Genomic DNA, 22,197 nt, shown 5'->3' with positions numbered 1-22,197 from the left:
AAAAAAAAAAAAAAAAAAAAAAAAAAAAAAATTGGCAAATAAAGAAATAAGAAATGCTACTGCAAGGATGAAGGCTCTGGAGACTCTCTCAGAGATGACCTATACTGTACAGTGTCTCATTCAGAGACATAGGTAGAGAACAGTGATGGTCCCAAATAAAAGATTGTGCCTCTGTTGTCACTTCCAGTGGTCCTGGAAGACAACAACACATCAATATGTAAAGGACTCATGGTACAAGCTCTTTCTGACTCCATGATTGGTGCTACATATACACAGGTTCTTGAAATGGCATTAGCCCACAAAGAAACTAGATTATCAAGACATGTGAAATGAAACCTGTTATGACTTTTGCCTCCAGGAAGGGGCTATTTTCCTATTTGACCTCTTTACCCTTGATTGATTCTGTGTACATTTCCTATCCTTTTTGGCTCTCTAACCATTAGAGGACACTCACATAACACCAGCTCTTCTCTAGACACACTGAGCAGTCAGAAGGTAGGGCAGTAGCCCTGTTGCCAAGCAACAGCCCTCAACACTAAAGGCTTTCCTCCAAGAGCAAGTCCTGAACAAGACAGTTGAAAGGTTCTGATCTAACACACATTCTATTGAGAAAGCAAAATCTTTAGGAGGGGGTGGGCAAGCCTTGCTACTGGTGTATAGCTGTGCTAGTCCAGGCAGGAATAGAGCAGATGAGCTTTCAGTGCTAATGAGATTGGAAACATGATTTGGACAACCAGTACTAGCAGAACCAGAACACTAGCAGACTGGTCTTGCCAATGGAGCAGTCTAAGAGAATGACTAACACTAGCCAGACCAGGGGCAGAGAAGACTCCCAGGCAATGCAGTGAGTGGGCACCTAACCAGAGCACTGGGTGCTATGTGCTGTGTGCTTTGCTTCCATCAGTTCAGTACCAGTGGTATTGATGGGAGTAGCAATCCACAGGCTGGCTCTGGGTGGCAGGAAAGAGCCAAGTAGAGTAGTGCCACCCACCTGAGACTGCAGCTGCACCATGGCAGCCTCCATTTCCGAATTGGACTCATTCAAGTCTCGTATCTCCTGATTTAGCTGCTTGATCTCCTCATCATTCTCCAGCACTGCCAGAAAAATAAAAAGGAAGAAAGTAAGAAAAAAAGGAAAGAAGGAAGGAAGGAGAGAGAGGAAAGAGAGAAAGAGAGAGAGAGAGAGAGAGAGAGAGAGAGAGAGAGAGAGAGAGAGAGAGAGAGAGAGAGAGAGAGAGAGAGAGAGAGAGAGAGAGGCAAGCCAACTGTGGTTCTGTCTGACTGCTTTGGAGACAGAAAGGAAGATTTTTGTTTAGAGGTGAGCCTCTTGCCAAGCCCTGAGCTCCTCTTTTGGTCATGGATATTAGGAAATGCTGGAAACTGAGAACAGTATTATTTTCCTCCTGTCTTGACTCTGGCAGGATGTACAGGTCTCTTCATAGGGAAGGAGATGTGTTCAAAGAGAATCTCCTTTCCTAGATGAGAGTGGTCACACTGTCTACAAACCCATGGGCATGGCTTTTGGTGCCCTCACATCAGACTCTGATCTACACAGTCACCAAACTCAAAGTCTGAGCCAGCAGTTTCATTGAGAACATTGATAACTTCAGGGCTAATGTTAGTAGGACAGTAGCTCAAGGGAAGAACCACCATGGATCATTCTCAAGGGAGCTTAGCTTCCCCCATCCCCTTCCCACAGTACAGAGAGGACAATAAGAAGGGATATCCCGGAAGGGTATCCTCACCATCACTTGTCTTGAACTTTGGGCTGAGAATCTCATCCCCTGAGAGTTTTCCTTTCTTTCCAGCAAAGGTTGCTCTGGGACAGCCAGACAAACTAGAAGCAGAAGTTATACATCACTGACCAGTTCAGGACATAGTGCATAGGCAGGTCCAGCATCTCACATCAGGACTATACCATTCTATTCCATCTCACCCAGATGACCCTGCATGCTTCCATATGGTGACATTGCTTCACCTTAGCTTTCCTGCCTGGTGAGCAAGGCTGCACTCCATGAAAGGAGCCCAGGCAGGTGCCCTCTTAGAGCCTTCCCTATTAGGCACAGTCATGGCTGCCCACAGGTCCTAAAGAACCAGGGCATTGATGCCTCCAGGTGTTATTCCTCTGGGCAGGGGTTGAGGCCTGCATGCCCCACCTGCTGGCATTTTGAAGCACTGAACTCTGAGAGGGGTCTTCAGAGCTAACCCTTTAGGAAAGATCCTTCAGGATAAGAATGTACCAGCATTCACAGGTGATTTCTTCAATATAGCTATTCAAGCAGAAAAAAACATATAAAAGCATGTGGATTATCACATACTACTTCATGTTTGTGTGATTTCACCCACATCATAAATCAAGGTGGTAAGTGAAATACACTGTGGAAGCACAGGGTTCAACTACACTGCCCACTTGGCCCAGGTTCTGGCAGTCTCTTCCCTGGTCTTCTTGGCATTTCTTTTATGGTCTCTATCCTGCGGTGATTCCAGCTGCCCAAATGAGACTCTGTTTTTTCTGTGCTCCTAACTAGGCCCTCACTCTCTGAGGCAACTGCCTAGATACAAAGTTCTGTCTCCTTTCCTTTGTCACCCCATTTAGTAGATATGCCAGGCCCTCCCCAGCTCCAGATATATGAAAACTTGTCCTCCATACATCTCTAAGCAAGCTTCTGGCTTTTCCTCCAGAGTACATTTCACCCATGGCTCTGCTGTTTTCCCCAATCCCTGATCATTGTTCACCAGATTCAGTGACTCTCACTTATTTAAACTATATGTCCCCACTCACCCTGCCCAACACACACTTAAAATGGCAATGGCAGGTTGTTCTTTTGTTCTCTGCTCTGTCTCTACTCCTTGATGCTAGACAGACTCTCTGTAAATGTTTTTTTGTTGAATGGATGCATTAACTTTGTAGGTGGAAGAAGAAATAAGGGTGAGAAGGAAGAAGAAAGGGAAAGGAAGACAGAAGGGACTAGGAATTGATTTTCACTCCAAACAAAAGTTACTGGACAAGAGCAATGGCTTCTTAGAACAAAATGGAAAGGGATCTGGTGAAGCAAAGCCAACTCAGCCCTGTGGCAGGTACTGTGGGCAGGTGATAGAATGAGCACTGCCTAGACAAGAAGAGGTCTAGTTACCAGGTCCCTTGCAAAGCAAGCAAGAGCCTCTGTCCAAATTTCAAAACATGGGCCCAATGTAAGATGTAGGGAGTAAGGTATAGGAAACAAACCTTTCCTGAGAAATCAAATATATGTAAAGACAGGAGTCAGTTCATGCGTGGCCTCCATATTTAACATAACACTGCTCATGGGGACAATAAACGCCAGGGTACAGAGGACACTTATAGGAACAAACACATGCTGAAAACAAAGCAAACACCATCTGGTACCAACAGTTTCCATGATTTCTCTTATTTAGCTACCTACTAGGGTCTTGCTTTCCCTTGCAAAACTGCTATTCCCACTGAGTACCAGCATGCTCCCACCAACAGGGGTAATGTTCCAGACCAAAGGTCCCTGATTGTTGTTGACATGTGTGTCAGGTACCTTCGGTGAGTGAGGAAACTGCCGTTGGCATGGCCAGAGCCGTCGCAACCTGGGGTGGGGCAAGTAGGGCCCTCATTCTTCAGCGACTTCCACGAGAAAGATGAACCATTGAGAGCTCCCTCTTTCTGCCTCCGAGCAGCCAGTGGGCAGCCAGAAGCACTCCTGTGAGAGGCATATTTGCCGCTGATGTGGCCGAGCCCCACACAGCCTGGAACTGGGCACCTAGACACAGAAAGACTGAGGTGACCACAGGGGCCCTCGTTAAGAGGATCTGGGAATCCTGCAAAGCCAGGCTCTAGATACCCAGCATCATGTACTTTATACTTTTGTGTGAGGAAAGAAGCCAGCTGAATCCTATCGCTGGCTTTCCAGATGGGTATGTTGTCCCTCTCCCTTTTTGCCCTTGGCTTTTGCATAGCAGGGCCTGCAAATCAAGAGAGTAGTGAGGGTGCCCTAAGCCAGGCAGACCAATAGGCCTGTTAACCTACAGTTTCAGAGCTGTGACCTACCATAGCATGGTACCCATGGGTATTTGGAGAACACAGTACTCAGACAGGAAAGTCTAGGCTTTGACTACCCATAATCACCCTGCTGGAGACTGGCCAGGAGCCACTCCTTTGTTCCAAGTACTTGAAGACAGAGATTGAAGCACTATGGCGATAATATAGATGCAGATGACAAATGTCCTAGGCATGGTATATGAAGGATTGGCTAGGAGCAATGAGATAAGGAGAGCAGAGCCTCTAGGAACCTACCTAAAAACTTCAGTCTAAAAACTTCCAGCCCTTTCCAACAGATGCAACTCAATCAAGTTACCATTCGTCATATGTTCACTATATGCTAAGAACCAGGCAAATACATTGGGTCTAAGGATACTGCCGCCATATTTTACAGAATTCTCTGTGGATGCAAAGAAGTCAGTACAGGACATGTTCAGGAACACAGAGGGCCAGAATCAGTCTCCTACTGCCAGGTAGTCTCTTGCTGTATCCTGCTCCTGGGGCATAGGGCATAATGCCCAGCTGGAGAGTAGCAAGGTGGCAGCAGAAAGTTAGTACCCATCTCAACTCCAGGAAACTCTTAGAGATAGTCTCCTAATAACATTTGCCAAGGCCCTGCTTCTTCTTCTATCTGAACAGCCCAGCTTTTCTCCTCTCCTCCCCTTCTTGCTCCTCCGGCCTAGATAGGCCTCAGACAACATAAAATGTCCACAAGGTCAACACAAGGTGATCTCAGCCTGAAGCCTATAACAAGGACACACCAAGAACACCCCACAGAGACTTTGGATAATTCACATTCAGTGTCTAGCTCCTCAAATCTGGATGCCCACCACTGTAAGGTATGGAATACCTAGGCCAAATATAGCCAACCTGAGTGTTGACATGAGACACCTACTGAGTCCCCAATATCACAAACTCAAAAGGCTAGCTGATACAGGCTCTTTAAGTCACTCAATACTCTGAATTCTTCTAACTGCTTGAAGAGCTTCTAACCTCTTTGTAAAGAATTTCTACTATTCACTGGAATCTCATATAAAAGCAGTATTCAGGAGTGATTCTTTTCTCTTAACAATGGTGTCAAATCTTCAAAATCATGCTTGATATTATGTTGAGACATGAATATGGCATGAGCCAAGAGGCTTCCAAGCTCCTTGGATGAGCTCATCTTTTTCAGAATGAACCGTGGGCATAGAAGCCATGTGTGCAGTGATATGAGACATGGGTCCAGGACAGTAGAGAACAGAGAACAGCTATCAGATCCAGAGTGGCTTGGACAACTTGGACCTCCAGGAGTGGTCAATAGAGCAGGGAAAGCATCAACACCTGACCTCTACACTGGAAGCTCAGTTGACTTCTATGACCTCAAAGTGTTGACATGACTTAGTTTCAAACAGTGCTTATATGAAATATTAAGAATGAAAATTCTAGCACAACCTTTGCAAAACTACACACACCTTGCACCTGCTAACAAAACCCCATCCTTCCATAGGACTTGGTATATCCATTAACGTTTCTGCTTTAGTCTATACTTGTTTAAAGATGTGGTCAATCATAAATATTTTATGAGCAAGGGGAAGCTCTATAAAATAGAAATACTTGCAGGCACCCCATTCTTGCTATAAAGACATTAGTAAATTTGTCATGCATGTGCTGCATGATATCTAAAGATCTCAGTCTCCTCCTAGTTGCAGAAGCTTTGTTTTGTTTGTTTGTTTGTTTGTTGTTTTTCGAGACAGGGTTTCTCTGTATAGCCCTGGCTGTCCTGGAACTCACTCTGTAGACCAGGCTGGCCTCAAACTCAGAAATCTGCCTGCCTCTGCCTCCCAAGTGCTGGGATTAAAGGCATGTGCCACCACCATCCGAGCTTTGTTTTTTAAAAAGCAAACTTGATAGCACTTTAGAAAGAGGAAAACTATTTTCCCAGCTAATTTGAAAAATACTAATTTAGACCTTATTCATTTGCAAATGCAGCATAATTCACCAACAATATATACCCAGCAGGGTCCTTGCTGATATACTTGGTAAAGACTTTGCATCCATATGACCTCAGGCAAATTCTTGGATTCTTAAGCAGAAAAAAAAATTTTTTTCCCTTTTTTTTTCACACCACGATTTAACCAGCACATTTTTTTTGCATTGCATTACAGGTTTTGTAGTAAAAATTAAATAAATCTTATTAACTAAATAGTTAGTGGTGGCAACCCCTTCTGCATGCTGTGATGCTGGTTAGGCCTTATTATGAGGTGGCTAACTCAATTCTGATTATAGCTGGAACAAGCTGGGAGAAGTGTAATCCCAGACCAACTTGGTTTTTGGCTGAGTGAGTGACTGGGTGTTGTTGGCCCAGTCAACAACACACTCTATGCCTGCTTCTTGAAAGCCCACTGGGCCCAGCCCCAACAAGCGGCCCTAACCCCCACAACAAAGACACCTGTTCTGTTTGCCTGGTGGGGAGCCTTCTGCCCATTTTACTAAGGGTCAACTCTGAGTTCCCATGTTCTGGGTAAATTGGTCACTGGGTCATTCCTATTTGAGCCTGTGACAGGGCATGTCCTCACCTGCAAAAGAGTGAGTGCTGCAGAAAAACAGCTCTCTATCTTACAATATAAGTACCTACTGACTTCATCACATATGGTCAAAGTTTGCCTGTAAGCCTCCAGAACACATATCACCCACCCTGCCCCCACCTTGCCCCGGGAGAATGGAAATAGTCAACTGTATTTTTGCTTCAGGAACTTGTGTCACTTTAGATCCACAAAAGATGTGGGAACTTTCTAGAACTCCTGGTGAGACAATGATGCATTGCTTTGAGCTCTTTTCTGTCCCTCACCCATGCACTGGCAATAGCAAATAATTTATAAAAAAAAAAAAAAGCCTCTTAATATGATATTTTGGTGGTCAAACCCAATTTCCCCAAGAAAGAAATGAAAAAGGATTAGAAGAAACTAGCCTTGGAGTACCACCCTGATACCTAATGGAAAAAAAAGCAACAAACTCTCTAAGCTTAAAAGGTTGTTTCTGGTTCCTAATTAGGAAACTTATATTAAAAAGAAAAAATGAATAGAAGCAGTCAAAGACGGTAAAGCAGATGGTAATTTTACTTCACCTAAACTGGGCCAACAACACCCATATACTCACTTAGCAGAAAAAAAATAGACATCTTCAATGTGTTTTAAGAAAGAAGGGGAAAGATATAGAGAGAAAGAAGAGTAACAAATGTTACTTGTTGGCTCTCTGTAACTTTATTAGATTTATAGAATGGTGAGGGGAAAAAAGACTGGAACAATGGGAAGAAGGTGATTTGAGAGAATATTTTAGAGATTATATTGATGAAGACATGAAAGATGGCCAGAAAATAACATTTCATTGTGAAGGGAATTAAGAACCAAGAGACAGGCAAGAAGTATTATCATCATCTTAGGTCAGAAGGTCCACATTGTTTTTACTCAATAAGATTTTTTTTCATGTGTATGAACATACAGCTGCTTGGAATACTGTATGCCTTCCGAATGCCAGTATCTACTTCTAACAACCAAATTATATTTATCATTTCTCATCCTTGTCAAATTACCAAGCATAGAAACATATCAAATATGTTCTAGATGAAGACATGCCAATTTATTGTCAACCATAAGAAAAGGGATGACTAATCTTCAAGTTCCAGAAAATATCCTTCTCTCCCTTGATAAACTCTCTTTGCAGAAAAATCCCTTCCTGAGAGGAAGGAAATGGAAGAAATTGATCAAATGCATCAGGTAAAATTGATGGATTTTATCTAAAGCAGGAAAGATGGTATCATTATAATAGAGAAGTATATGAGGATGATAAGCTACTTGCTACTATTTTTTTAAATATCCAATTATATAGTGTTTTAAAAGTTAAGTGAAGAATAAACACAAATATAAAAGCTTTGACATTGCCCTTTATGTATGCTGATTTCAGTGTCAAGATAAAGTTATATATCTACAAGTCTTTCCATGTAGCCCTCGCTATCCTGAAATTTACTATGTCGACCAGGCCAGGATGATTTGTCTGTCTCTGCTTCCAGAGTACTGGGACTAAAGGTATGCCCTACCATGCCCTGTTTGTAAAAACTACTTTTTTAAAAAATTACCCTAGCATCTGATAGGCCATACCTTAGAACTGACTCAGCTGTGTACATGAACAAGCTAAGACCAAATGCTAGCTTTGTGTTTTTACTTCATTGAATGACCCTTCGTTGTTAAGCTAGGGAATTTACACTCTGTATCTAACTGGTAATCAGAAAAAGAAAACAACTTATAAAAGAGAGAAAATAAATGTTAGCATCAGAGTATCCAAAGCCTGTGGTGATGCATGGGCGGGTCCACAGACCTGTTGCTAGGGCAACAGCCACCATATTCCCAGAATCCATTGGGCTCACCTCCCACCTTTACCTGTGGCCATACGTCACAACCCATATATGTACGAGGAACATTCCTCCATCTTCCTCTCTCTCTCCCCCTCCTCTCTTTCTGCGCTACTGCCCCCCTCTCTCCCTCTCAATTAAATCTCTTACATGTGGAACTGCTTGGGCCTGGTGTGTGGTATGTTCTGACATGACCTGCCATTCTAACACATCAATAAAGACCAAGGATATCCTCTTTAGTCCCCAGACTCCCCTCCTTCATTAGTTCTAGACAGATGTGCTAATGGTCAGACAGGTAATATTCAAAGATACAATATCATCCTAATGAACTGCCCTCCAAAACTTTATACCTGAACCTTCTTGTCAGACAAAATACACACTACAAGGACTGTGGGGATCCCAGAACCACTTTGGGACAGTAGGACACTTAGATTCCCAAAGCACCTCTAACTTGAACCCAGAGAACACACTCTGGGATCAATATCCAGGAATCAATGTGTCAAGTTCCAGTATCTCTGTAAAAATGAAGATTGTCATCAATCAATTTAGTGGCCAGGTGTGAGGAAAAGCCTAAAGTAAATTGTTTCATTTTGTTTTGGTCTTGAGACAGGCTCTCATTATGTAGCTTTGGCAGGTTAAACTCAATGATCCTCCTGCTTCAAACCTCTCAACTCCTGCTGATTCCAGATTTGTACTCAAAAGGATTTGTTTCAGTTTTTGTTGTTTAGTTAAAACATTTTTAAAAAATCTCAACTTGTCAAAATAATGAAGGAGCCATCATGACTCAACATACTTCATCAACTCGGGGTCCTCCTTGTCATCCTTGGTAGGCGCCACCTTGAGTCCACTCTTCTTGGCACGTGGGCAGCCTGACAAACTGGTTTTGAAAGAGGAAAACATGCCACCTCAGTCCCAGAACAGCAGCTCCCTCACTGTCTGCCTCACGCTACTCCCTCAAGTTCTGTGGCCCCCTGTGGGGGTGGGAAGGAGGGAAGAAAGGATCAATCAGTCAGCTGACTCATCAGGTATGCTTTCATATGGAACAGAGTTGGCTCTTACAGAGCTTTCAAACAGGGCTTCAAACAGAACAATCAAAAGTGGGAAACATCTTCAGGAGCTTCTAATCTGACACTTTGTCTTTTGATTTACTGCAAAGGGATAACTGAGCAATGCTGGAAGCACCAACAATTCAAAAGAGATATAAATGGGCTCTACTTGTTGGCAACTTTAATATCTTATTCAGAACATTAGAACTTTGTCTAAGTAAGAACTTTCACCACTCTCCTTATACCCACTCACCTCCGGTGTGAAGCATAGTTCCCTGTTATGTGGCCAGAGCCATCACAGCCAGGTGTGGGGCACCTGCAGAGAAACATAAGATATGACCAGAGCCTATAAAGACATATATGCCTTTTTGGGCTCAGCTCTCAACTGAGTCTATCAAAATGTTAAGCTCTAGGTTCCTCAAACAACCCACCCCAAATTTAGGCACCTCTTTATGAAAGAGCATCACATACCTTAGTCTGTCATTGCCAGCAACAGGTTATTTAATAGGATCATATCAGAGACTCAGTACTGACCCCCTGTCACTCCCAGAGAAATCCAGAAAGCCAAGAAGAGTAGGTGAATGAGCCTAGCTTTACATAGGACAACAAACTGGATTCAGCCCATTGTGTTCACTGCATCCAAAGGAGAGTGTGTGTTTCCAGAATAACCTTTTATTGAGTTGCAGTCATATATGATTATCTAGAACACATTTAAGCCTTATGTTTAATCATGAGAACTCAGAGACGTGCCCATGAGTACCTGCTATGTGGCCACTACAGACCTGATCCCTGCTTGGTGAGTGTAGAACTCAGCCAGTAGCTTTTATGGGCACATGGACCAAGCAAAGATAAAATAGGAAACACAAAATAAAAAAGTCAGGGTTTACACATCCAAAAATGTCTCATGAGTATATCCCACACAGTGGTAGAAATTATATTATAATATGAACATGGACTTTTCTTGAGTTGTTTTCTCACAAATGGAAAATCATGGCAGGTGCTGATTGATGGGGCTAAATTGGAGGTAGACCTATTGCATCAGATTTGCTGCTTTGCATCCTTGCCAGTAATTACAGTGCCATCCTATGGGAAGCATTGAGCATTTGGTATTGGTTATCCAAAGTGCTGTTCCATGGCACCCAGTCCCTAGGAAGCCTCTGACTTCCTGTATACAAGCAGTATCTGACCTTTGAAATATAGAACTGCTTATATGAAGGACAGAAACTAGAAGTCTGGCATCCCAGAGGATGGCATAGGTGGCGTCACTTCTGACTTTATTTCTGCTCCTCCCCCAGAACCTTTGAGGGTATCTTCCCATACTCCTCATGTCCCTCACAGTGTAAGGTACTGGATACTTCTTTGGATCTCAGGCCACTGACCAACCAAATCTTTCTCTAGTCTTCATGAGGCCATGTAGTGGGTGTACATTACAGTAGTAGGGCTACATTACCACCATGGTAGCCCTACTGTCCTGAAATCGAAGTACAGAGAACTGAGAATAATTCCTCCCTGCTTTCAGTAGAAAGAAGCTCAGTCTGAGGCCCAGGAATTTTGCTCCTTGTCTTCATGTCAAGGAAGCATCCAGCAGAGGTTTAGTACAAAAAGCAGTGATCACTCAGTAGCCACACAGTACCCTAGGCCTCTGAGCTATGAGTGGCACCAGGGCTGAGGTACAGACATACTCAACAGCACCCATGAGTCTTGGGAGGGTCTGTGGCTTCCCAAGAACAAGTGCCTAGAATGCAGGAGAATGTTCTGTATTCCTTGCAAAGCCATTATTTGATAGCTTTCTTGCAAGTTACACTTAAAGAGGATAGTGCCCATATAGTAAGAGGACTGAGTTTCCTTGATATACTCCTTATGGAGGCAGCCACAAAAATTAGAGCTGCCTCTATCCTGACTATCATCTGCTTCTAAGTGCCTTGCCTGAAGAGAAGGAAGAATTTATACCTAAATGATGACTCTGCCTTGGTGGTACCTCAAATCTCTCTCTGTATGTCTCATTCCTATGCTGCAAAAAAGCTGCCAACCCTCTTTACAGCCTGACAAGCCTCCGCTGTATGGAGTAGTATGTATATTTACACCATGGTGAACTGAGCCACTCTAGGCAGCCCCTTATCACACACAGAAGGAGAGTAAATGCCCCTGAAACTTGCTTAAAAACAGAACATGTCAGATCATATCTGTATTTTAGCATTTATAGGGAGATCACAAAAAGAGCTCATTTGCACTACTTTGGACAATCTGATGTCTACACAGGCAAAACAAGGATCCCAGGAGTGCTAGGGTATCGAGAAATGTAGAAAAGAGGTCATGGTCACCTTCCCCCAAGACAACACTGGAGTCTACAGCAACAAGGCAATGGACTCAGAAAAAGCTCTGGGACAAGAATTGCGCAGGAGGCAGTATAGACACCTGAGATATATATCTGTATAAGGAAGCTTTCCTCCTCTGTACCTACAGAAATTTTATGTTAAAGTTTTGTTTTTTGTTTTTTTAAAAAACAGGCTTAGGGTGCAGACCCTCCCAGGATCTATCTTCTAATGGATCAGCCAAGCTTCTTCCCGTTGGCCCTGAATGCCTGTTTCAGGGCCACAGAATGTATAGTTATATCCTGAAATAGAGAGTTCTCTAGGGCCTGAGTTCTAAAAGGAAGCAGAATTCGGTATAAAAATGAGGGTAGGAGAGAATACAAGAAAGATAAAAAAGTATTTGGAGGGATGTCATGTGTGTGAGGGAAGCAGTTCCTTGAGGCTAAAGGACTGAGTTCTCCAACTTTGAGTTTCATGACTAAACTACAGTGTTAATGAGTGAATGAGTAATTATATGAGCCTACAGGGTATGCAACTGACATTCACTACCAGAAGGAATGGAGCTGATTATAGAAGAACAGAGTGGATACTGGAAAACCATGGATTTTTGTCCTGGAGTAAATCAGCTCAAGTCCCGTCTGCTATTAGCATTCTAGCTCCTTGTCCAAAAGGCATTAGTACCCAGCACCTGTCTAGTCCTAAATCAGATCCATGGACTCTGCCTGGACTCACAGCCCCTATCACAAAGGACTGTGAGAGGGAGAGCCCTGGCCCTGTTGTGAGGAACTGAACAACAGAAGAGTATCTCCTTCCAATGTCTCTACTCAAGCTCTGGTCAACTGAATAAGGTAACTACAGCTCAGGGTCATGGAGGCTATAATGTCACAGATCATCAGAGAAAATGAAAGCCAGAAACAATGGAGGCACCAGCTCCAGCTCCAAGAGAACAGATGCCTGGAAACCTCTGGGTGCTTGCTCCTCTCTTCTGAGGACTGTCAGGCAAATTGACAGTTGCGGGTGCCCATAGAGCCTGGTCTGCATAGGTGTTAAGGCAGAGAGGCACAGAAGCAGGGAGAGGTCCAGCAGAGAGAAGGCAAAAGCACTGCGTAGGACTGGGAGGGCACCAGGGAGAAACAGAACAGCCAAGGCAGGATTGCAGGTGGGAAGCAAGGAACATTCTCTGGTATTTTTAGTGATAGTTCATTTGACAAGAGCCCCGTAGCCTATAGCCACTAAGCCACAGCCAAGTTCCAGCTTTTTTCCCAATATCTAGAGTAGTAATAGGAAAAGCAGGCCCGGCAGCTCTGTCAGAGTCCTTGGGAGTAGCTGGGGAAAGAAGGAGCTCTACTCCAACAAGTGAGATAGACAGTGCTCAGAGGTTCAGATTGCTCAAAGCTGGAGTCACAGGTGAAAGGACAGCCCAGCCAAGCAGAATCAGCCCTTTCAAGCCCTGCTCCTCTTCCCCATCCCAGGAAAGCAGAGCAAGCCTGGGATGGTATCTTAGAGAAGGCTGACTTGATAGGAGCCTCATAAAGGAGAGAGCAAAGCTAGGGAGCTGCCCAAGAGATAGGCATTCAGTGAGCGCAAACATACTTGAGGTCAGCAGAGTGGGCAGCCATGAGGTTTCTGAGGCTCTTGTCAGCAAGAGGGCAACCAGAGAGGCTGAAAGAGAAGAGATGGGATATGGGGTGAGCCATAGAGGGGAGCAGAGGAGATGAGGAGGAACCCTTCCCCCTACACACACATACACAAAGCACTGGAGCCAGACCAGAGGAGCAGGGCACGAACCTGCGATGGGAGGCATAGTTCCCGGTGATATGGCCACTGCCGTCACAGCCGGGGGTTGGACAGCTGGACAAAGGAAAAAGAGCGTCAGAACAGAGAACCATGCACACCTATAGGCCTTCCCCCAGAACAAGTCATTTAAAAGCAGGTGGCCATCCTCAGATCACAGCTCTCACTTTTGGGACTGGAAATTTCTCCTACACAACTTAACTCAAGAATGAAAAAGAATTTGACGTTAGGATGCCTCTAAAGCATGAGTGTTGTGTGTACATATGCATGCTATGTGTAGATATTTGTGCTCATGGACATATAGATGGAGTACTCCTCCCTTCTCCAGTTCCTAAGCAGCACAATTTTCTCTGAGAATGAGAACACAGACCCAGCCAGCCTGGGAAGGCCTGGTACCAAGGTAGAAAGAAAATAGTGGTGTACGGTATAAGGAAGGGAGGATCCCTATATCCTCCATAAAATTTAGCTCTGAACACAGGTGAGAGTTTAGATAAATAGTGGAAAAGGTGCTATGCATAGCTCTTCTTAGTGTTTTAGAGGACATGTGGCAGTAGAGGTTAATGAAAGACACTACCTGTTCCACCCTGAGGTCCAGCAGCTCCCAGAGCTGAGGGCTGCTGTCTGAACCTCTCTGCCCATGACTACAATACTCATCTTGCCCTGTTCTGTTCTGGATTGTGGTCTGGACCAGAGGAGCCCACAATTCCTGGTTCTTAATTGCCTTCAGAGGATAATGTTCATAACCAGCTCAGTGCAAAGCTGAAAGAAAACTGAAATCACTGTGAACTAACTGGATCTAGGTAGTTGCTGAGTTCTGGGACCAGGTCTGCTTTCCCTGGGAAGCCAGTCTGCCAAGTCATCACTTACGTGAGAAGCTCCTTCTTTATGTCCTTGGAAAGAAACTTCAACTTAAAGTTGGTTAGAGTGACTTCCCCTGGATACTTTCGCTCCTCAAAGTTCTCTTCTGACACCTCCTGATCATCTGCTTCAGAAGAAGCAAAAGAGTGTGCTGCTGGCTCTGACTGAAGAAAAAAAGGCAGGGAATGTTTTAACAACTGGCAAAGAAGTCATATGTCCAACCTAGTGAGAAACAAAGAGGGACCTTTCTGTAGTACTCACAAGATATTTTACCTTATGAAAGAAGGAGAAAGACTTAGCAACCCCAAGATAGAAGACCACACTATGAAAGTCAGGACACTCAGCCTTGGCCCACCTCCACCAAATTACCACAGAATGGACACCCAGGAGCAGTACTCTTTAGGGCTCAACTATCAGGAAGCACTAAATAAGATTGCTGAGGTATTTCAAAGCTGGTTTGGATAACGTACTAGTAGCCTAATGATAATCATAATGAGCCTGAAATCCTTGGTGCACAACAGGATGCCTTGATTAGATCAGACACTTAACAAACACCACTAACTGATCTCTAGGCCTGGGAGTTTTTTCTTACTACCCATAGTCTCAGGGGTGTGGCACCTGGAGTGAGGAACAACAGCTCTTCCATTGAAAGCCAGGGGTTCCTACAGCCTTAGAATAACAGCTTCTAGCAAGGCAGGTACACAAGACTTTAGGTTCCAGAAATGTACCAACTTGCTATGTGGGTTTCAACAGGTTATTTAGGTACTGCATCTGAAAAGTTGCAACACTTAAATAAAAGAAACCCATGAAGCTGCAGCACACCGAACAGCTCTGGGGAACCTGACTGTAGTAGCTATTATGATTCTTGTCATTAAACAAAGCTCTAGGATAGTGATTTGTTTGTCTAAGCATTTGGACCAAGGTCCTCAAGAAAGACACCCTTAAGAGAAGTGTTGAGGGTCAGTGACGCCAGGAAGCAGAGGCCCCATAACAGGAGCTGAGAGTGCCCATAATATCAGGACAATTGCTGTCAAAACTGTTGAGCCACTGGGAAGGCCTGATGGGAGGGTCTGAGTGAGGAACACAGAGCAGAGGGAGAGGAATGGAAAAGGCCTAATCTAAGAGCTTTGGGGGCATGAAATATGACTAGGAAGGGTAAGAAGAAGGAAGGTTTGGGAAAACTTGGTGAAGTCTGTAGGAAAAGCATGGAGAAGGCCTCAACAAGAGGACCTCGGGACCTCTAACAGAGATCCCACTGAAAATTGTAGATCATTTCTGGGGAGACAATGATGCTGCAAGAAGATATGCTAAGGAAATGGAATAAAAAGACCAGAGCTGGACTGGAGAGATAGCTCAGTGGTTAAGATTGCTCTTCCAGAGGTGCTAAGTTCAATTCCCAGCAACCACATGGTGGCTCACAACCATCTGTAATGGGATCTGATGCCCTCTTTTGGTGTATCTGAAGACAGCTACAGTGTACTCATATAAATAAAATAAGTAAATCTTAAAAAAAAAAAATAACAAGATCAGAGCTGAAATAGGGTTAATGAAAAGAGGAGGAAGGATCCCAAGACATCCACCAACCCAAGCCCAATAAATAAGTTGAGAAGTCACAGGAGACCAGTAAACAACTTAACCCTGGGATTAAAGCATGAAGCATGTAAGTTTCTAGGCCCAAGAATGAGAGAAAATAGTAAAGACACTACACAGAGGGCACCCAAACCTCTACTAGGGCTCCTGCCTGGTGCAAGAAGGAACCAACTTCTACAGATTCAAATAGATATGGCTCTATGTGCACTTCCTTTCTGTGAGGGCTTACCCCAGGACTCTTCTAACCCAAGATAATCCAGGGAGCTGTTAATTATGCTGTGGTACCTAGACCCAGTCTATCCCTCTAAAAATTGGGTTTGAAAGAGGAACTAACTTATAGACAAGTAGATTTGGGTGGGACTGGCCTACCTCACCCACCTCCTAGAGGTATATGGCCCAACTCCCTCCAGATATTCCCTCTAGAAGGTGGAGACTGCTAGTCTCACACTGGCTTTCCAGACTCTGTTTCTTAGGAAGCATTTTAATAGGGTAGAGAAACTCATACATTTTATACTCAGGTGTGTAGAACAATAGGAAAGGGAATGCTCCAGCTTAGACTCTGATGTCAAGTTATTGCCTCTCTTCCCATTTAGTAGTCGTCTTGGGTACTCGGGTCTTTGCCCACCACAAGGATCTCATGCCGAGACCCCTGTGTCAGAAGTTACTTACTGCTCTTGGTCCAAGGAACCAGTCATCAAGCCACTGTCTGGACAGCAACTGTGTCTGATGGAATATGTTGGGGGAGGGGTGCAAAGCAGCCTGGGGAGCTATTGATGGAAGGCTCAAGAAAACAAGCTTTTCCCAAATCATCCCTGGGAGATATAAAACATCCCTCTCCTCTTTGGAAAATCTACATTGTTGCTACCCACTAAATTCTGTTAAGGTGAGAAGACCCACTCTCTTTATGGAACAAGACTGAGTGTAACAATACAGGAGAAACCTTTGCTGCAGGCTGTGACCTGAGTTTTGGATGCCCGGAAGATGGAGAATCCTGTATGAAAAGAGACACACCTTGAAGACTCTACATAAACCTCTTAGGAAATGATATCTAAGAAGCAAGCAGTGTTCACAGCTCTCAGGTGAAAGCAGCTGAGAGCCTACACACTCAGGATACATATAGGGGCCCTGGCACCCACCTCCTCAGGCTCTTCCTCTCGAAGTCGACTAGGTTTGGTGTAGTCTAAAGGACGATCCCACTCATCCTGGCGAGAGGCCTGGCTGGACTGGGGTGAGGTCATAGAGCTGCTGGGGGCACTGGTACTGCTCTGACGCTGAGAGACATCAGGAGACTTGACACCAGGGCTGCTACTACAGCTGCTACTGCTGGGAAAAGTGTTTTCCCGCTTTCGATGTTTATGCATGCTCAAGTCCAGAGTTCCATTTTCATCTACCTCAATGTCCACAGCCTGCAAATATGAAGGTTAAGAATGGGGTTAGCAAACTGAGCCACTTCCTGAAAGTGTTTTCTGGTCACAACACTTGTAGAAGGAAGCAATCAATGGCCCGCTTAGAGGAAAGAATCAGCACCACATCCTAACCTTATGTGAAGAAGCCCTGCAACCCCTTTCTCCTACAGATTAGGAAGCCAGCCCCTTGAGACCACTGCAAACTTTAGTGAAAACATGTTCTTGACCACAAGACATGTCAGTCACTACTAACTTCCAGAAAAGCATATGGGAACATGGTATAAGCCTGACCTTGACTTTCACAGCACAAAAACTCTTTTCATGGCTATTCACCTATCCTTTTGGGTTATCTGAGCCATTTCCAGATGGTCAAATGTAATAAAAAATATCAGCTAAGGGTTAGAAAGATGTCTCAGCTGTTAAAAGCATGTATTAGTCTTTTGGAGGAACATGTTTAATTCAGTTTCCAGCACTTATATCAAGCATCTCACTATAGCCTAAACTCCAGTTCCAGGGTATCTGATGCCCTCTGGCTCTGAGCACCTGCACACATGCAGACACAGTCGTGTGCACATAAATAAAACATAAGTATTTTAAAATAAACATCATCTAGTTTCCAGTTGCTCTTGGCACCATCCATAGCCTTACTGTACTTTTCTCAGAATAAACTTTACCCATTCTTCCCTCCCCAGAGGGTTTCAGGATTGTATGCTTACCTTGCTAGGGAGGTCCTGTGGCTTTGTGCTGAGGTTCTCTGGCATCTCCCAACATCGAGTGGAAAGGTTCAGGATGGCTGTGGCAGCCATGTGTGCAGCCTCAGCATCATGAGAGTAATCGAAGCCTACAGAAGAAGATAAAGTATTCTTATAAAACCACTGGAAGATGAGACTGCACCTGGAGGAGGTGACTTTGGTAAAGGCTGGATGCTAAAAAGGGAAAAGTCTAGACTAACATAGACTTAGAAACAGCAGACAAATGGGGAGAGAGCTAGGGGTCAAGGCATATCACACACTTCTACTGTTCTTGTCTCCAGCACTGAAAAGGCATCTCATTTCTCACCCTTTGGTCAGAAATTTTGGCAGAAATAAGAAAACTCTAGAAATATACTCTAACAGACTTGATAACTTCAAACAAACAACAGGAAAAAAAAACATGCTCACCAACAAATACTTTGATTCTATAATTCTGTAAATAGGATACATATTTGGGATAAACACACCTGGAAATTTTTATCCTATTAAAAGATATTGCTATGCTTTCACTGACTTTATGTCTCCAATAATTATTGCTTCCTTAATAAAGCAACACTACCATAAGTGGGATACCATAAATAAAGGTATAATGTTATTTTTTTCTAGTAATTATGCTGCAGTTTTAAAATCACCCTCAGAAGTGATATTGTGGGTAAGCAAGAAACCACCATTATTTCCAGAAAGATTCAGACAAGTGGAAAACTGATTTTGAGCCCCTTCCCAGCAATGCTGGCACAGCTTCTAAGCAAGTGCATGTGCTTGGAGACACTTGAGAATGGCCAGCAGAGTCTGCTGGTGTTCAGAAAAAAATCATCCCAGAGGCTACTAATCCTAAGAACTGTAATCCTAACAAGTTAGAAACTTGTCCTTGCCATCTGGAGCTGACAAGATCAGCTAGGAGATCTCTGGACCTTCCAGTGCACTGGGTACATTTCCATCTTGCACGCATTTCAAAGGCTAACCACAAAGAAGTGCAGTAAATGGCAAGAAAAGGCATGGATGATTATTCCAAGAATTATTTTTGTCAGTATAATTGCCTTTAAAATGTACTGGTAATGTCACAGAAAATACCATTTCCAGTAAGATGGTCCCCAGGAAACCAAGAAGCTTCCTGCCATGGTACCATCCTGTCCTGTTGGACTCTCCTTAAAAGTGATGCTGGAAGTGGACACCCCAGGGCAAACCACATCAGTGAAGTGATTCTTAAGCCTCTGTACATACACACCCATAACAGACCCAGGATTTTCTTCACAAATAATTAGAAAACACATAAAGGCTTAAAGTGAGCATGGGTAAGATGCAGACCCTAAGGATGCCACAACTGGCCCACTGGAGCAGCTGAAGAGAGAGAGAGAGAGAGAGAGAGAGAGAGAGAGAGAGAGAGAGAGAGAGAGAGAGAGGACTCAGACTGACACCCTGCCCCTCATAGCTCCCAAGAGAATCCCTCCCCCACTGTCCCTCTCAGGAGCAATGTGAAAGAAGAGACATTAAACAATTCTCCTCAACTTACATTGGAAGGCTTTGGGTGAGGTTTCGCTGGTCTGAATCTTTGGGGCAAGCATACGTTTGCCAAAAACCTGAGCATCAAAACTTGCGTAGTCAAAGGTGACTTTGGAGAACTTCTCCAGCTCCTTGGCCAAGTTGGCTCTGGGTGTGGTGGGAGCCACATTGGGTCGGTAGCTCCCATAAGGAGGAACCTCAAGCTGCTTCACAAAACACATGGGCCTGGGGTATGAGACAGAGATGCAGAGTCTGTAAGGTTGGGACTCAAAGACCCCATGCTACCTCTCCCCCCGCCCCCGTGATCCTCCAATGGCCCAAGCCAGGTCTTCATGCATCTAGGTGATAAAGAAAATCCAGGGAAATACACACACACACCCCAAAACCCTGTCCCTAATGTTTGGTCAAAATTCTGCCTCCCAGAATTAAGGGACCCTGGGATAGGCCCATAATCAGTATAAATAATTGCCTATAAGGAGAAAACTATAGAACCTGAAAGAAATAATAACATGTTCTTATGCTAGTAGTATGCCAAAGGAGCAAGCCTGAACTTCCTCCAAAATGTAAGAGTTCCAAGAGCTCAGCTACACAATCAGTGGGTTTCTGAACAGGAAGCTCAGAGGTGGAGGGGAAATGAAAGAAAGAAGAGAGCTCCAGCAAATGCCCCAGCTCTCCTTGTTCTGATCAGTAATAAGCAATGACTTCAGTGATCAGTGGTACTTGGAAATGATGGTGAGGACATCTGAGAAACTTAAATGTGGCTGAGGAGAGAATCAGAAGGCTAGTACTGTAAGACCATTCTCAAGGTCCTGTGACGATCACATAACAGCAGTGGTAAAATGGGCTCTATGGTGGAATGAAGTCCTAGGCTGAACAACCCCTGGTGAAACTGTAAGAACAAGACCACCTGATACATTTAATTTGACCTCTACATCAGTGTCATTCATTGGTGAGAGGATAAATAAGCAACTGACAAGAAGCTGGAAGGAAGAACAAATAAGATGGACAACTATGCTACCTGGGACCCACAAAATCAAATGTGTCCACGAATGGAACACAAGTACTCCACATAACAGGAAAATAAGTCTCTACACCCCTAATCTGTGTTTTGTGGTAACACACCTACTGAGAGTCACTTTGGAGTTGGCCAGGAAATGACCAGGGTATGCCACTTCCAAGGAAAGTAGCCAAGAAGGAAGGTAGAGATCAGGGGTCCTACAAGGAGGCAATAGTGCCATGTCAGGCAGTGATTGACTTTGCTGAGTACATGGTCCTGTCTCTCACTCTGCATGTGAGAAGAGAAACATGGAACAGGAGTCTAAGAACCAGGGAGAAGGAGTTGTGAGTTCTATATTCTCAGGGAAATGAAGAGCTGTGTATCCTCTGAGTGAAGATCAAAAGTGACATTATACTCTCAGTCAGTGACTTGAATGAACCTCCAGCCCCAGAAGGGGACTATAGTTGACCTCAAATAAGTATTTTATGGCAGGCCATCCAGGAAGAGTGTCTTGGACATGAGCCCAAGCTTCTGACTTTATTTATAACACTTACTTTCCAAGGTTACCTGTATGGAGAGGCACTAGGCAAATTTGTCCTGGTTATTCTGTCAGAAGGCCCCTCAATGATAGCATGCACACACATTTGTAAACTTATCCATATGGGTGTACCACATATAAAGAGCATGCAGACATGCATACCCCTACAGGTACCTATGCAGGCTGCTGTTTCAAATGCTTAATATCCACAGGAGGCAGCATTCAGAAGAGCAAGTCCTCTGCCCTCCTTTCCTCTGCCCCAGAATAGGCTCTATCTTGATGTGGGAGACATAAGGACAACAAGGTGCTCCCTGTAGAGTAAGGCCCTCAACTGGTGCAGTCTGCTATCTCTACACACTGCCCCTGAATAATTTTCCTGACTGTATCAGATGTCTTAGGAGAAAGAAGGGCAGAACACACTGTGGCTAAGAATAGGCAGCTGTTCGCACCTTGGATGAGGCGCTTTGAGTGTAAGAGATGTCTTGTGTGCCAAGAAGCATACGCATACCACATAGCCATAACATTGAAGTCCCTGAAGATATTTAGAAAGTACTTCTCATCTCACCCACCTGAGGATCCGATCTGAATTGGAATTATTTTTGGGAGGATCTCCTGTCTGCAATTGCTGCTTCTCATGAGATTTGGCTAATTTTTCAGCAGCAGCAATGGGACATCCAGATAAACTAGAGGAAAGAAAAGGAGAGACATCTGAGCCTTTCTCCAAGGTATGTCTATCTCAGGTTGCCAAATATGTGGTCCTGGGAGAAACACCATTCAGATACAAGAGTTCTAAGTGTATAAAGCCCAGGGTCAGTAACACACCTGTCATTCCCACAGGACAGATTATTCCTCCATCCATGTCCTCAACCACAGAGAACAAACTTCTCAGGCCATTTCTATTTGGGTTAATTCACCGAAAATGAAATATACTCTAAAGCTCTACAAACTGTGGACAAAGGATTCTTCTACATGGAT

The 22,197-nt window shown here is 44.1% G+C and overlaps 1 protein-coding gene across 7 annotated transcripts in view; it reads right to left on the bottom strand.

Annotated features, from left to right (window-relative positions):
• Myt1 (myelin transcription factor 1) overlaps nt 1-22,197 on the bottom strand; it is a 68,144-nt gene that overhangs the window by 3,958 nt on the left and 41,989 nt on the right. For 5 of the 7 annotated variants that reach the window (XM_031373166.1, XM_031373163.1, XM_031373162.1 and 2 more), the window contains 12 exons: nt 21,792-21,905; nt 19,698-19,912; nt 18,152-18,276; nt 17,166-17,435; nt 14,449-14,603; nt 13,576-13,638; nt 13,381-13,449; nt 9,729-9,791; nt 9,223-9,306; nt 3,543-3,764; nt 1,746-1,837; nt 992-1,095 (listed from right to left, as the gene is read on the bottom strand). In XM_031373166.1, the coding sequence (XP_031229026.1) occupies nt 992-1,095; nt 1,746-1,837; nt 3,543-3,764; nt 9,223-9,306; nt 9,729-9,791; nt 13,381-13,449; nt 13,576-13,638; nt 14,449-14,603; nt 17,166-17,435; nt 18,152-18,276; nt 19,698-19,912; nt 21,792-21,905 (1,576 nt within the window). The remainder of the gene's footprint in view (nt 1-991; nt 1,096-1,745; nt 1,838-3,542; nt 3,765-9,222; nt 9,307-9,728; nt 9,792-13,380; nt 13,450-13,575; nt 13,639-14,448; nt 14,604-17,165; nt 17,436-18,151; nt 18,277-19,697; nt 19,913-21,791; nt 21,906-22,197) is intronic. The other 2 variants (XM_031373167.1, XM_031373164.1) reach the window with 2 other exon arrangements.

The sequence above is a fragment of the Mastomys coucha genome, unplaced genomic scaffold (assembly GCF_008632895.1).
Source record: "Mastomys coucha isolate ucsf_1 unplaced genomic scaffold, UCSF_Mcou_1 pScaffold15, whole genome shotgun sequence".
Classification (NCBI taxonomy): Eukaryota; Metazoa; Chordata; class Mammalia; order Rodentia; family Muridae; genus Mastomys; species Mastomys coucha.
Note: the sequence above shows the minus strand (reverse complement) of the source record. Positions and strands in the feature narration are given on the sequence as shown.